General features: G+C 51.9%; 1 protein-coding gene across 2 annotated transcripts in view; it reads left to right on the top strand.

Annotated features, from left to right (window-relative positions):
• LOC146870743 (AP-1 complex subunit gamma-1-like) overlaps nucleotides 1-16185 on the top strand; it is a 294245-nt gene that overhangs the window by 143711 nt on the left and 134349 nt on the right. For both annotated transcript variants that reach the window (XM_085646315.1, XM_085646317.1), the window contains exons 9-10: nucleotides 14107-14205; nucleotides 14534-14589. In XM_085646315.1, coding sequence (XP_085502441.1) covers nucleotides 14107-14205; nucleotides 14534-14589 — 155 coding nt within the window. The remainder of the gene's footprint in view (nucleotides 1-14106; nucleotides 14206-14533; nucleotides 14590-16185) is intronic.

The following is a 16185-nucleotide window of genomic DNA, read 5'->3' as shown; positions in this document are numbered from 1 at the left end:
ATTTTCTTATGCGTATAAAATGGTGAGCCCATGGCTATACTCTTTATCGAGATGTAAGCGGTTTCTATACAGAAATAAGCTGCACTTCAATTTGAACTAAGTCACTCCTAAAATCATTTGGCTGCAACTCATAAACTCGCCAGTAGCGATGCAGTGTGCTGATGATTTTTTTTCATTTAAAAATGATGGGACTTTGATGTGATGTGATGCAACCCTGATCTTGGCAGGTCTCCTGGAAGTATCCGTGGTGTTTGTGTGGCCTGAACATCGGGAGCATAGACTGCAAATGAGTGAGGATCACTACCCCTGCAGTAATACCCATAGTTCTTACGCTGGCACGGATACTGCTGAAGGGATCAAGCCCCTGACGAGGAAGATCTGAACCTAGGATTGCCTTTTCCAGTGACACCTGCACCCTGGTGGTGGCTCTGCTGCAAGCTGGCGTAAGTTGCCTCTATAGAAGGCGAGCCAAGACCTACTCTCAGTGGCATCCGCTCTGCAACGTGGGGGGGGGGGGGGCGCTTGGGGGGGGGGGGGGGGAGGAAGTAGGACCCCCTTCGAAGTCTTCCCTGCAGCTCGCCAGGTTCCCTGCTACTACCCATTGCACTTCCCTTCATGGCCCTTTTCCAAGCTGGGTGCTTTCAGTACTAGCCTCTCAAGCGCTGCTTCCCCTGACAGTTTGGACCTTCCATTTGGAGCATGCTGTTGTAGTGTCCTGGGTCAGGTGACGCTGCTAATAAAAGGGCCGAGCGCACGTGCTCGAGGCCAGTTAACCCACTACCCCAGCCATGCGTCCTGTGTCACTCCTTTACCGAGCATGAGGGCCTAGGGCCCCAACATAACAATGGCGACGAGAGTGGTACTACACCCCGTGTGTGCAGCCTTCGTTCGGCGAGAAGGTGGGGGAGAGAGGGCGAGCTGCCCCCCCCCCCCCCCCCCTTGGAGAAGGCGCGACGCGCCGAGAAGCCGGCAGGGCGAAGCAGAGCCCGCAGCATGCCTCGAGGCGACCGGGAGCCCACCCCGCACCTCAGGCGCCCGCCACTGTGACCCTGGTGGGGGGGGAAGCGCCCCGAAGACAAGCGGACCGATCGGAGCCCACCCGCATCGGCCGCGACGCCGTGAGTCTGCAGGCGGAGGTCGGGTGCCCACCCCGACCCCGTCGACCCTGCCGCTGTGCCCCGAGGTGCCCGAAGAGGAAGGCAAGCCGAGCAGAGCCCACCCGCATCGGCGGCAACCACGCGGAGCCCACCCGCAACTGGCCGTGGCAGAGCGGCGCCTGCACCCCCTTCCCGCGCGGCCCGTGAGGTGAGGAGACCGGCTGCGAGAAGGGGCGGACTGAACTGAAAGTAAAAGCGGAGCCCACCCGCGACGAAAAGTAGAAGCGGCACCGGCGTAAAAGAGGAGCCCACCCTCAAACGCCGCATCGTGATTAGATCCCGTCTCCCCGCCCGCTCCCCGCGCGGCATGCTAGCCGAGTGAGGCTGCGGGGGCGGGAGGGAAAGAAAGAATCGGCGCGCGGCCCGAGGCCGTTCGAAAACCAAAGTACAAGCGGAGCCCACCCGCAGCACGGAGCAGGGACCTGTCTCCCCTGTTTAAACACACCGCCCGGCAGAGCAGCAGCTCACTCCCCTGCCCCGGCCAGCGAGCGAATGAAGGAGCTGCCGAGGGCGGGGAGAGCAACGTACTGGGCAGCGTGTGGCCGGTGGCGCGCTCCAAAGACCAAAGTGACATAAGCGCGAAGAGCGCGAGGGACACCCAGGCGGCCGAAGAGAGCTGCAACAGCCCCCAGGCCAGTGAGGTCGGAATGCCTGCAGCAAGGGGGCGAGAAGGGGTTTAAAAGTCGGATTAAGGCAACGGGGCTCACGGTGCAAAGCGGAGCACTCCCACGGCCTGACCTCCCTCCCCACGCAAGGCCAAGGTGGAGTGTGCTCCCCTGCACAGCCCGGCGATCAATAAACTAAAGGGATAAACAGTGCCCCATAGAGTGATGCCTCCTCCCCTGGGCAGCTCCCTGGCAATGCCTGTGCCCCCTGCCTCTCAACAAACTAAAGTAAAAGAGACTTACCTGCTGTCCTGAACTCCACTGCTCTGCTGCAGCTCTGGCCCCATCTGGACTCCACTGGTCTGCCTGGCTCCAGCTCTCCTACCCAGCCGGTGAAGCCTGAAAAGGAAGAGAACATGGAGGAAAGCTCTAGCAGCCAAGAAGGGTGCTGCTGCATGGAGGAAAGCAACGCTGCCATCTAGTGGCCACTGGTGGTACTGCAGCAACAGAGAAACAAACAAACCTGCAGCAAGCCAAGGAAGTCCAGCAGCCACAGGAGACCGACGGATCGCAGCGCAAGGAAGAAGAGGCAGCAAGGCACGTACCGCAAGGTCTGACGGATGCGCGATGGTGAGCGCACGGGAATGCGACGGAGGCGCACAGGAATGCGCCAGAAGCGCAGGAACGCGACAGAAGCGCAAGGGAGAAGAGACAGTGTGCCACAGGGATGCAGCGCTATCCCACAGCGACAAGGAGGAAGAAAGAAGAACGGTGTCAAGCCACATCCACCCCAGCGAGGACTGCGCTGTCGCTGCATCAAGTGGAGCGAACCCTCGAGAGAACTAAAGGACTCAGCGCAGATGTACCCCGGACGCGGAAGGTACACTGCAGCACCTACAGGAGAGGAACCCACTGAAGAGGATGGGCGCAGCAAGTATCCAACACTGGCGGGCAAGGATGTCGAGCCACACCCAGTGGCGCCAAGAAGCCACCACATCAAGAGATCATGGTACAAGGAGCAACGCTACACTGAAGATGTACCACGACGGTACGAAGAGTAGCACGCACCAGCGCCTGACAAGGCAGCGGACACAGGTAGTCACACGACGTGACGCACCTCGTGAACACAGGTAGTCACACGACGTGACACACCTCGTGAAGCCGACCAGCCAAATGGTCGCACCACAAAGGTCAAGCCGACCAGCCAAATGGTCGCACCACAAAGGCCAAGCCGACCAGCCACATGGTCGCACCACAAAGCCAACCCGCCAGGGGTTGCACAAGGAGGTGACCGACGCACGGGTCAGTGAAGCTACAAAGCAAGAGGTCTGACGACAAGACCGAAGATATCCTGCCAGTGATCGGCAGCGCGGACCGTCAAGTGGTCCAAGAAGCTCAAGAAGAACCAAAGTAACTGGTGAAAAGGAGAAGAACGAAGCGGACCAAGAGTATGGCCCCACGAACTTCAACCAAAGTAACTGGTGAAAAGGAAAAGATGAAGAGAAGGTCACGACCCTAACTCGGAATGTTGAGGAAGATGAAGAGAGTGTTTTCGGACGAGGACAAGACCAGGGGGAACACGTGCAGAGTGCGCGCGCTGCATGGAGAAGCCTGGCCAGACCAAGAGGAGAACAGAAATGGTCCAGAGTAGGTCGTGAAGCGAAGGGAAGAAGATATCTGAGTGGCACGCTTGCCACTACAAGAAGAGAAGGAAGATGACATCAGAGTGGCACGTCTGCCACTAAAAGAAAAGGGGAAAGAAAGAGATCTGAGTGGCACGGTTGCCACTGCAACAAAAGAAGAAGTCAGAGTGACATGACACCCTCACGGAGAAAGAAATAGAGGAAAGAGAGGAGAGTGTGGCAAGACTACTCACACCTCAAAGACAAGGAAGGTGACAAGCGTCAGAACACGGAGCGCAAGTCCTGAAGAACACCCGAGGCACGGAGAGAAGATCATCTGCTTGACGATGCTTTCAGCACACCTGGGATCTGCAGAGGTGAGCAGGCCGGACCGTTCGGAACATCCATGTAGGAAGGTGGATATCTGACTATGGTTACCCCCAAATTTTTGCCTAGTGTCTAGCTGGTTTTTCGACTTAGTTGGCCTGAGATCCTGCCATTCAGGCTCTCAGGCTATCTGCTCTCTCTGTAAAATGGACTCCATGTACCCTAGGTACATACCCAATTGGTTGGATCACCCTGTCAGCCCCTGTACCAGTGTACACTAGGTACCCAGGGCATTGGTATATCCAAGGCCTGCCAGGGGCTGAAGCATGTATTATGCCACCCCAGGCTTGGCCTAACAATCTGACACAACTGGCTGATCACTCAGCTGGGGTAAGTTGGTGTAATCACCTCTTACTTAGGTGTAGTATACCTATACCTAAACTTAAATGGGACACCTGGTAACCTATAAGTCACTCCTATGGCAGGCCTTAACAATCCTGAAGGCAGAGTGCTTGGTTCCATGTGAGATGGTGCTCTGGCATGAGCTGAGCCTGTCTGCAGTGGTCGGAACAACTTCCTTCTACTGTTTCCAGATATCGTCATACCATATACTCTTAAGTGCATTATGAACCTCGCGGTTAAATGCTATCTTTGGTTTGGCTTTATCAAAACATGTCGAGTAAGGTGTCATACGAATTGGAATACTAACCCCTCGCCAATTCTGGCGACGGGGTTAGCATTCCACCCTTCTAGAGGGACACGACATGTACAGTGCCTGAAACCCGGGTAAAATCAGACATAGCCTCAGCTCCACAAAATGGATGCTGCCACCACAGACACAAGTCTGCCCTCCTGCTGCTGGGAGTCCTTCCAGCTTGGGAGGTGTGGACAAAGGGTTTCCTGCCAGGGGAGGTGCGTGCACCACCCCAGACAGGATTTTGTGTATTGGTCAGGTAGGGCTTGAAAGAAACCAGACATGCCTGTGGCTCACAAGGAGCCTCGGTGCATATGCCAGTTCAAACCGGTCCTGGGGCACACCAGTCCCGGGCCTGGGGCGAGCTGGACAAAGGATTGGGGGTGTAACCACCCCCCTTCCTGGTCCCACCCATAGGGAGGGACCTAGCAGGTAGTCCGGCCCCTAGAATCCGAATAAAGGTAGGAGCTGTGTCCTAAGACTTCAGACATCCTGGAATCAACTTGAAACTAAGAAGAAGACGGGAACTTCGACATTCTGCTGCACAGAAGACTGAAGAAAATCTCCCCTGTGGTCAGGGAGTGACCACCTTGCTAACGCAAGCACCATCCAGCGCATCAACGTCTGCTTTGCCGCCGCCTCCCGCCGGAGCCCGAGCCCAGAGACTGACAAGACCTGGACCTCCAGACCTCTCACCGCCCGATCCACAGTCCCTGAAAAGAGGAGACCCGTGGAGGCACCGAGACACGTGGAGCCAGCCATCTTGGAACGACTACGACAAGCTGACCAGTGCAACAACCGAGGCTCCCTCCAAGTTGTGCTTTGGGTCCTGAGAAGCCCAACCCTCGAGCAGCATCTGCACCAAAGGTGAGCCCTCCAGCATCTCCACGATCTGCGTGGGGCCCTTCTGCATTTTGCCACTCGACGCGCCTAACCGGTTGCTGGCCCGCTGGCTAGTGGCCATCTTGGCGACGAAATCTACGACAAACACCGCTGGTCTGGTTGCTCCAGACTGGCCCTTGCTCCCCTCCAAAGGAGCAATCCCTCTGACCTTGCTGGTCAGAACCAACAGCTGATTTCCGAATCCTCCTGCAATTGCTTTTGCCAAGGCTTGTTTGCTTCGATCAAGTCGCCGACACCGCCGACAGCGAGAGCCTGCGTGGGACAGCTCGTGAGCCGACTCCTGGACGTCGTCGACCTTCAGGGACCACGTGGCTGCGGAGACAAGCTACCCCTCATCACCTGTTTGCACCCGACATCGCCTGGTACCCACCTGGTGCCACGCTGGTCACTGGCTAGTGACTGTGAACACTGTCCCCTCTGCTTACAGGTCTTCAACATCTCCGATCCACTCTTGGATCCACTGCATCCCTTCCCGACCGACCGCCTGCAGCATCTTTGTCCCAGGCTCAACGGAACAGATAGAAGAAACCCGACGCACTTTGAGGCCTATGCACCCGCTTCCTGTGGGTGAGGTAAAGCTGGTACTCCGGTGCCCATGTGTAGTAATACATCTCTAGTGCCTGTGTTCCAAATCTTAAGTTCCTAGGTCATCCGGAAGATTCCTTTTGCAGTAACTTTGTACTTTTTACGCACCCATTGAAACCTATGGGAGCACGCGTGTGACTATTTGCTCTGCACACGCCACCCGTGGACCTCCTGGTCACTAACTGACGTTAGCTCCTTGTAGGCCCAGCGATTCTAGAGGCCTTAGGCCTTTTCCCTTTTCTGTTCGTGGTACTTATACCACTATTTTAGTATATGGTTTGAGTGGCCACCAGGGCCTATCCATATAAAGTGCAACTTCTGTGTATTCTGTGATAATCTTGTTTGACGATTTGTGCTCCTGTGCTCATAAAGAGACTAGGGGTTACTTTGATAAATAAATACATATATATTTTGAATATATATCTGTGTGGTGTCCTTTCATTGGTATAAAAGGGGGTTGCATTTGGTAAAACAGCTGGCTTAACACGCTTCACGAGTTTAGCCTCAAAGACTGCTTAGCCTACGCTACCACTAGGGCAGCTAGTCCAAAAAGGTTGACTTACAACCACACCATAAGGGTTGCTTGGCATGGTACAAGGTGGTCACTAGAACTAGTGAACAGCATATACCAGGCCAACTTCTCACATTGGTGAGCAGCGGTTGGATTTGAGCTTGCTGTGTTTTACCATTGTAATCTCTTGGTTACCAATTGAAAGATCACATAGGTACCTGTAGGTACATATAAAACAAGATTAGATATACATAAGTTCTACTGAACTTAGTTGTTGTAGAGCAAAGGGAGTAGCACACCCTGACTACAACTACTAGATAGGTTTAGTAGGTAAACACAAGTGTAGGTAGATTGCAACACATCCACCCACACTTAAGAGCAATGGCCGGGGCAGAGGGGTCCACTGTACCCATCTCTGTTGAGAGTGACCCCCAGAGGGCAACATCCAGCTTTGCTACCCTTAATCAGAATGAGCTCAGGCATTTGGCAACTCTTAGAGGCCTTAAACAGCCCAAGAACCCTACCTCTGCTGAGCTCAGAGAACTCTTACAAAATGATGAGAATCAGAGAGAACTCAGGAAAGCTTCCCAGTTAGCCCCCTTAGGGTCAGGAACAGGAGGCCCCCCTTCTGAAGATGCCACAGAGGTACCCCCTTTCAATAGTCACCCCTTAGATGGGATGCCTACCACAGAGGAAGAAAGTGATGGGGATACAGATGTGAGTGGGGATGAAGGGAGAACTAGCCCAGTGCCAAGTGTTATACTTGGCCCAGCTAAACTAAGGCTATTGGGGACTGACAGTGGGTTCACCCCATTGGATCTCCCCAGTGGACTTAACACAGGGCTTGGAAGGCAAAGGAATCGCTCAGGTGACTCCAATGCTTCCCATGGCTCTAGAGGCTCTCAAGGTCACTCCAGAAGGAGACTGACCACCCCTCAGAGGAGGGAACATGAGGCCAGAATGCAGGAAGCCCAGCTGAGGATCAGGAAGCAGGAGCTAGAAGTAGCCCTGATGGAAGAAAAACTGAGCAAGGCTAGGCAGCATAGAGAGAGTGGGTCTATACCCACTGGTGGCAGCAATGTCCCTAGGGACAAAGATAGGGTCTTTGACAATAGGAACCTGTCCAAGATTGTGCCCCCCTACAAAAGTGGGGATGACATCCACAAATGGATGACTGCTCTTGAGAGAGCCTGCAAAGTGCAGCAGGTTCCTGAAGACCAGTGGGCAGCAATCTTATGGCTCTCCTTTGAGGGGAGAGGCAGAGATAGACTCCTCACTGTTAGAGAAGAGGATGTCAGAAATTACAGAGTCCTGAAGAGTGTCCTAGTTGATGGGTTAGGCTTAACCACTGAACAGTACAGGTTAATGTTCAGAGACACCCAGAAGACACAGACTCAGGACTGGTCTGAATATGTGGAATGTGCCACTAAGGCTTTGGAGGGTTGGTTGCTGGGAAGTAAGGTGTCGGATTATACAGGATTGTACAATTTGATGATGAGAGAGCAGATTTTAAGTAATTGTCAAAACCAGCTTCTCCATCAACACCTGGTAGACTCAGATTTGACCTCTCCCCAAGAATTGGGAAAGAGGGCAGATAAATGGGTCAGGACCAGGATCAGGCCTAAAAACCAGGGTGGTGACCAAAAGAAAGATACCACCAAGCCTCAAGAGAAGGGTGGGGATAAAGAAAAAGAGAAACCTTCCTCAGGGCCCCAAAACTCCACACAGGGTGGTGGGTCCCAAGCTCCCTCCTCTACCACAGCTAAAAAGCCCTACTGCCATGAGTGTAAAACTCCTGGGCATTGGAAAACTGACAGCGGTTGCCCAAGGGCTAAAAACAAAACTGTTCCTCCAATTACTCCTGTCACACCACCTATTACTGTCAGCAGTAATCCCCCAGGTGGTGGGAGTGCCCCCAGAAATCTGGGTGGGTTTACTTGGGGAACACAGGGGGACCCTGGCTTAGCCAATTCCCCTACAGCAACCACTCTTGTCTGTGATGGTGGCATGGGGTTTGCCAACTTCACTGCCTGTCCCAACACTTTGGGTAGGTACAGACAGGAGCCCTACATCAATGGTACAAAAGCTGAGGCCTACAGAGACACTGGGGCTAGCATCACAATGGTGGCCCATTGGCTAGTTCCCTCTGAGCAGCTTTTGCCCGGTTTCTCCTACCAGGTGACTAACATTGATGGCAAACAGAACAGTCATCCCATGGCAGAGGTATGTCTCAGCTGGGGAGGGGTCACTGGCCCTAAAAGGGTAGCAGTGTCCCCAACCTTGCCTGTAGACTGCTTACTGGGGAATGACTTAGAACTCTCAGCTTGGGCTGGAGTTGAACAAGACACCCATTCTAAAATGGTAGGCCTTTCACAAAAGGGTAGGGGGGTTGTGCCATTCACAACCCCTGTCCAAATAGATTTCCTCCCTGAAAAGGTTGGAAGGGCAGTGGTAGCCACAGCCCAGGCACAGACAGACTTCCCTGTAGGGACTGGCAGAGCTGTGACAGTCACAGCTCAAACACAAACTGAGTGCCCCCCTGAAAAGGTTGGCAAGGCTGTAATGGTCTCAGCCTATACTCAGACTGACATAGGTGTAGTGAAGCCTGAAACAATGGATCACTCCACACAAACTGAGAGTAGTGGGGAGGAAGAAAAGTCTCCCTCTCCCCAGACATTAGGAAAAGGTCAGCCTCCTCAGGGATCTGACCTCACCCCTTGTGAAGGAACTGCCCCAGAGGTAGCCAGGCCTGGCCTGGCAGAGCCTCTGATGTCAGTGGCCCCTTCCAAGGTGGGATCCAGTCTGGTGCAGGTAGCCTGCCTCTCTCTACCCTGCCTCAGTCAGCCCAGGGCTGCAGAGGTCAGGGAGGCCAGTGGACCCCCAGAGGGCCCCTGTCCACAAGAACCCCCCCATCAAAAGAATGAGGATTGCCTGGCTAGTAGCCCTAGTCAGGTGATGGGTAAAAACATTCCTGAGGGATCTCCTTTACAGGTAGTTAGGGACCTCCCCCAGGGGGATTCTGTTGGGCACAGGCAAACATGGGACCTTAGGGCCCCAAACCTGACCTGTCCCTCCAGTAAGCCCACAAAAGGGACCCAGCCTCCAGCTTTAGGTAGCCAGAGGCTGACCCTGAGAGCACAGTGCAACTCAGTTAAAGAAAGAAAGGCATCCATGGTGGAGGATGATTGGAGGAGGCTGAGGCCTCACTTTGAGGACACTCACTTCAGTACTCCATCTCAACACCAGCCTTTTACTTTGCCAAGACACACCACAGGTAGAGATTCCCTATGGTGGAGACCCTCTGATACCCTTAGTGTGAGGGATTGCTTAGTGGACCATGAGACAGGGGGTAACCATGCCAGTGCTGGTTCCTCCTTATATGGCCACTTGGGCAATATAGGCTTACCTGGTCAAGGTCAGCCTTATCTCCCTTCGTTTGGGGGGGGGTTGTGTAGGAAGGTGGATATCTGACTATGGTTACCCCCAAATTTTTGCCTAGTGTCTAGCTGGTTTTTCGACTTAGTTGGCCTGAGATCCTGCCATTCAGGCTCTCAGGCTATCTGCTCTCTCTGTAAAATGGACTCCATGTACCCTAGGTACATACCCAATTGGTTGGATCACCCTGTCAGCCCCTGTACCAGTGTACACTAGGTACCCAGGGCATTGGTATATCCAAGGCCTGCCAGGGGCTGAAGCATGTATTATGCCACCCCAGGCTTGGCCTAACAATCTGACACAACTGGCTGATCACTCAGCTGGGGTAAGTTGGTGTAATCACCTCTTACTTAGGTGTAGTATACCTATACCTAAACTTAAATGGGACACCTGGTAACCTATAAGTCACTCCTATGGCAGGCCTTAACAATCCTGAAGGCAGAGTGCTTGGTTCCATGTGAGATGGTGCTCTGGCATGAGCTGAGCCTGTCTGCAGTGGTCGGAACAACTTCCTTCTACTGTTTCCAGATATCGTCATACCATATACTCTTAAGTGCATTATGAACCTCGCGGTTAAATGCTATCTTTGGTTTGGCTTTATCAAAACATGTCGAGTAAGGTGTCATACGAATTGGAATACTAACCCCTCGCCAATTCTGGCGACGGGGTTAGCATTCCACCCTTCTAGAGGGACACGACATGTACAGTGCCTGAAACCCGGGTAAAATCAGACATAGCCTCAGCTCCACAAAATGGATGCTGCCACCACAGACACAAGTCTGCCCTCCTGCTGCTGGGAGTCCTTCCAGCTTGGGAGGTGTGGACAAAGGGTTTCCTGCCAGGGGAGGTGCGTGCACCACCCCAGACAGGATTTTGTGTATTGGTCAGGTAGGGCTTGAAAGAAACCAGACATGCCTGTGGCTCACAAGGAGCCTCGGTGCATATGCCAGTTCAAACCGGTCCTGGGGCACACCAGTCCCGGGCCTGGGGCGAGCTGGACAAAGGATTGGGGGTGTAACCACCCCCCTTCCTGGTCCCACCCATAGGGAGGGACCTAGCAGGTAGTCCGGCCCCTAGAATCCGAATAAAGGTAGGAGCTGTGTCCTAAGACTTCAGACATCCTGGAATCAACTTGAAACTAAGAAGAAGACGGGAACTTCGACATTCTGCTGCACAGAAGACTGAAGAAAATCTCCCCTGTGGTCAGGGAGTGACCACCTTGCTAACGCAAGCACCATCCAGCGCATCAACGTCTGCTTTGCCGCCGCCTCCCGCCGGAGCCCGAGCCCAGAGACTGACAAGACCTGGACCTCCAGACCTCTCACCGCCCGATCCACAGTCCCTGAAAAGAGGAGACCCGTGGAGGCACCGAGACACGTGGAGCCAGCCATCTTGGAACGACTACGACAAGCTGACCAGTGCAACAACCGAGGCTCCCTCCAAGTTGTGCTTTGGGTCCTGAGAAGCCCAACCCTCGAGCAGCATCTGCACCAAAGGTGAGCCCTCCAGCATCTCCACGATCTGCGTGGGGCCCTTCTGCATTTTGCCACTCGACGCGCCTAACCGGTTGCTGGCCCGCTGGCTAGTGGCCATCTTGGCGACGAAATCTACGACAAACACCGCTGGTCTGGTTGCTCCAGACTGGCCCTTGCTCCCCTCCAAAGGAGCAATCCCTCTGACCTTGCTGGTCAGAACCAACAGCTGATTTCCGAATCCTCCTGCAATTGCTTTTGCCAAGGCTTGTTTGCTTCGATCAAGTCGCCGACACCGCCGACAGCGAGAGCCTGCGTGGGACAGCTCGTGAGCCGACTCCTGGACGTCGTCGACCTTCAGGGACCACGTGGCTGCGGAGACAAGCTACCCCTCATCACCTGTTTGCACCCGACATCGCCTGGTACCCACCTGGTGCCACGCTGGTCACTGGCTAGTGACTGTGAACACTGTCCCCTCTGCTTACAGGTCTTCAACATCTCCGATCCACTCTTGGATCCACTGCATCCCTTCCCGACCGACCGCCTGCAGCATCTTTGTCCCAGGCTCAACGGAACAGATAGAAGAAACCCGACGCACTTTGAGGCCTATGCACCCGCTTCCTGTGGGTGAGGTAAAGCTGGTACTCCGGTGCCCATGTGTAGTAATACATCTCTAGTGCCTGTGTTCCAAATCTTAAGTTCCTAGGTCATCCGGAAGATTCCTTTTGCAGTAACTTTGTACTTTTTACGCACCCATTGAAACCTATGGGAGCACGCGTGTGACTATTTGCTCTGCACACGCCACCCGTGGACCTCCTGGTCACTAACTGACGTTAGCTCCTTGTAGGCCCAGCGATTCTAGAGGCCTTAGGCCTTTTCCCTTTTCTGTTCGTGGTACTTATACCACTATTTTAGTATATGGTTTGAGTGGCCACCAGGGCCTATCCATATAAAGTGCAACTTCTGTGTATTCTGTGATAATCTTGTTTGACGATTTGTGCTCCTGTGCTCATAAAGAGACTAGGGGTTACTTTGATAAATAAATACATATATATTTTGAATATATATCTGTGTGGTGTCCTTTCATTGGTATAAAAGGGGGTTGCATTTGGTAAAACAGCTGGCTTAACACGCTTCACGAGTTTAGCCTCAAAGACTGCTTAGCCTACGCTACCACTAGGGCAGCTAGTCCAAAAAGGTTGACTTACAACCACACCATAAGGGTTGCTTGGCATGGTACAAGGTGGTCACTAGAACTAGTGAACAGCATATACCAGGCCAACTTCTCACAATCCACCTTTGGGGTCACGCGGACACTGGTCAATGCCAGCCGTGGTGACTCAGGGGCAAAGGCCTCAGGGATGCCAGTGAGAGAGAGTGTCCCCGCGACGAGAGATGGTCATCAGCCGCCCTTCAGCAAAGGTCCCAGGAGGATGAAGACGTCGCGCGCAAAGACAGGAGCCAACAGCTACCCTCCAGGTCTGACTGCGGAATCTGAGGTGAGACCTGTCGTCTCCTCCGCACCCGCTTATCGGCATGGGAGTAACACGATACAGGACACTCAACACAGGCCAGATCTGATGAAGAGGGCCTCGGGGATATCCCGTGGCAGGGGAACACCGGCGAGAGGGGCATCCTGGTGAGAGGGGTGTCTTGCGAATGACCCGTCTTTTGCACAACAGAACACACGCCACAGATAAAGAAAAGGACTGGACGAAAAGATGAACGGCAACATCTAGCGGTGAACCACAAGAACTCAACTGCATTTGTCGCCAAGAAAGTAAAGCGAAGAAAAGACTGTGAGAACAACTTCAAGGCAGAGCCGTCAAACAGACTGAATCCATCGAGCACCCAGGCTGGTGCCACAGTGAACTGGTGATCGTCCGCGACAGGAAGAACATCGTCCGCGACAGGAAGAACATCGTCTGTGACTCCAGGCTGCTGAAGCGTGAGCGACTCTGCAGAAGTTTGGTCACTGTATTACATCTGTGTATATATTTCTTTCTCCCCTAGGTTGAACAGCTGTGGTCCCGGAGCACTCTACCCCATGTCGGCACTTCTCATCCTTTTCACTGGAGCGCCGGCTGCCCTCAGATCTTTATTTGGAGCACTTTGGGATACTGACACCTCCTAGTCTGGATTTTTTACTAGTATCTTCAGTAGTTCTACCGATAGCGCTTTGAAGCTTTTTACCATCAAAATCCTAAAAAACGTTTGAGTCCTGAAGATGATCCCGATATCCACTGATCGAAACGTCTGCTGTTGTTACTGACCCTATTTGCACTGTTTATTCATTTGCAATGGGCTGTGCTGTTCTTGTTTTGGATAAGCACTTTAACCACTACTATCAAGTTTGTATCACCTAAAAGCGAGCATCAATCTTGTTTTTACACACTGCGCTATTGTTAACAAGTTTGATTTTCCATTTTTTACAATATTTTTTTCTTTTGTTAGAAATAAAACAACCATTCGTTATTTAAGATTGCTGATATTGTGTATCTGGGGACCACTGTTTTGATGTACTAGGACTACCCAAGGTCCCTGGCGACTCTAGGGCTCCCTTGTTTCTTAGTACGAGAAGCATCCAATGGCTCTTCTTTCACTGACACCACACGTCGGGCCTGCGAATGCATTTGATGTATCCCAGCCTAGGAGAGTGTAGGGAAGCAAGAGGAACACAGCTGTTCTTACAGCTAGAAGCTCGGACAGGGCTGCACATGCCTCTAAAAGATACGGGAACAAGCATGGGGGCTGCTTTACCTCCTGCTGATCTTTCTGGTTTTCTGTTTTTTTAGGTTGCCACAAACACAGATACCAATCGGAATGCCGGAAACGCCATCCTGTACGAGACGGTTCTCACCATTATGGACATTAAATCTGTCAGTGGGCTGCGGGTAAGCAACTTGGATCACAGACACAAGTGGTAGGAACAGGAACAGCATAAACTCCCATATCTTTACCCACTAAGAGTATTTGGACGTGTTCTGAATCCTACCTTTTCCTCAGCATTTGTCACTAATCGGGTGTGTCCTGCTTTGGGGTTGTAAGTATTGAATACCATGGATAAAAAGATGTACCTTAAACCACGAAGTTCACGTTTTGTCAATATCAAGTGTAAGGCGTCTTCTTCTTGATGTAGTTTCTCCCTCTAACTCACTGTACATCCCCTTACTGTTCATTTGACCTTCTGTTTTAGCCATATACTGGTTTCTGTCTTCTCAGGTGTTGGCGGTGAACATCCTGGGACGCTTTCTTGTGAATAATGATAAGAACATCAGGTAAAGATGTTAGGAGAGCATTGTGTCCTTTGTTACCCCTAGGTATCCTTATTTAAGTGTCTGGTTTTTGCCCCTGTGTCCTTGGGAAGCTGGGGCAGAAGCCTTTGTGCATGCCAGCATTTTCCTTATCCCAATGGTGCACATATCTCTATAGTGCCGTCACTAAGTTCCTTGCACAGTCTAAAGATACCTTCTCTGAATCCCGTGCACATCTCAGTGTCGCTTCACTGAATTCATTTTCCAGTGGATCAGTGCCTTAGGTCTACCTCCACACCAAACTGCACATCCCCTAAAGTTCGTGCCACACCTAATTCCACGCACTGCCCAGCAAGCAGTAAAACATCTTTAGCATTGTTTTCACATCCCAATAGCCCTTGCAATGAATGTTTCATTGGTTCTGGCCATGGTTGGTAAGAGCTGCCTGTACATCCAACAGGACATCCACTACACGCCGCGCTGTCCGCATTCTGATCAAGACACACTAAGTTTATCACACATCTCTGCTGAGGTTCTGCTGAATAAGTTCTGTGTCCTGGCTGTTCCAAAGGACTGCCTTCACACCGCAACAGGACCTCCACTGAGTTTCGTGCACGTTGTGGCAATGCATTCCCTTAATTCCTTGCATATGCCAGACATGGAACCTTTGTATACATTCTACGTGCCTTCGGCAAATTCCTTATCGTTTTGGTGATCAGCTAGCTGCAAATTCCTAGTACTGCCAATAAGGTACTTGCATTTATGGACAGTGCTTTTAACGAATTCCTTGCCCATCCAAACAGGGCTTACAGTGAATTCCTTATATGTTATGACTAACAGCTAGCTGAACATACCAGCTGTACCGCTTAAAGTGTTCTTCCATATCCCAGTAGTGCTTTAAATTAATTCCTTATTTGTTCTAGTTCCAAATCCAAAGCAGACACTACTAATATTAATCACTTACAACTAAGCAATATTGTGTAATTAATAAGCTAATAGTTATTATTGAAGAAGTGAAAATGATCATTTTTGCCTTGCGCTAACTTCCATTTTTATGACAATTATGTGAAACTAATTGGAACAGGTATCCCAGGACACATATTTAGGGAAAGAATTTGCTTATAATGTGAAATGAAAAGTGCATCAGATGGTAGTTAAGTCCACCCTTCTTTCTATAGGTAATGCCCCCACCACCCCTTACTTTTAAACCCACAGCAATGCCTTCGTTGGACCCCTCTGTGTATTGGGTAATTTAGGAAGATGCATTCTGTAGAAAAGTTTGAATCTTTCTCCGTGTGTTAAGTTAGAGGCAGTAGGGTTGGATAAGATATAGAATCTGTTGCCAAAAACACTCTGTAAAATACACCTACTCTTTGCACTTGCCACCCCAAGATAACCTTTCTTCTTCTCCTCCGTACACCTTTTTTGTCAAGATAAAATTATTCTTACTGTTGGAACATAGTTATGGGAGGGAAGCAGCAGACTTGCTATGTGGTTAAGAGACAGATGGGTGGAGTTATTGAATGTCTTCTCTTTAGGGCCACTCGAGGGGGATTACTCTGAGATGGCCCTGAGGAGGACACTTCATCTTTAGGCCTGCATGCAGTCCTCATGTTTTGT

The sequence above is a fragment of the Triturus cristatus genome, chromosome 1_1, assembly GCF_964204655.1.
Source record: "Triturus cristatus chromosome 1_1, aTriCri1.1, whole genome shotgun sequence".
In the NCBI taxonomy this organism is placed as follows: domain Eukaryota; kingdom Metazoa; phylum Chordata; class Amphibia; order Caudata; family Salamandridae; genus Triturus; species Triturus cristatus.
The sequence above is the reverse complement of the archived record's forward strand: the minus strand, read 5'-3'. Positions and strand labels throughout refer to the sequence as shown.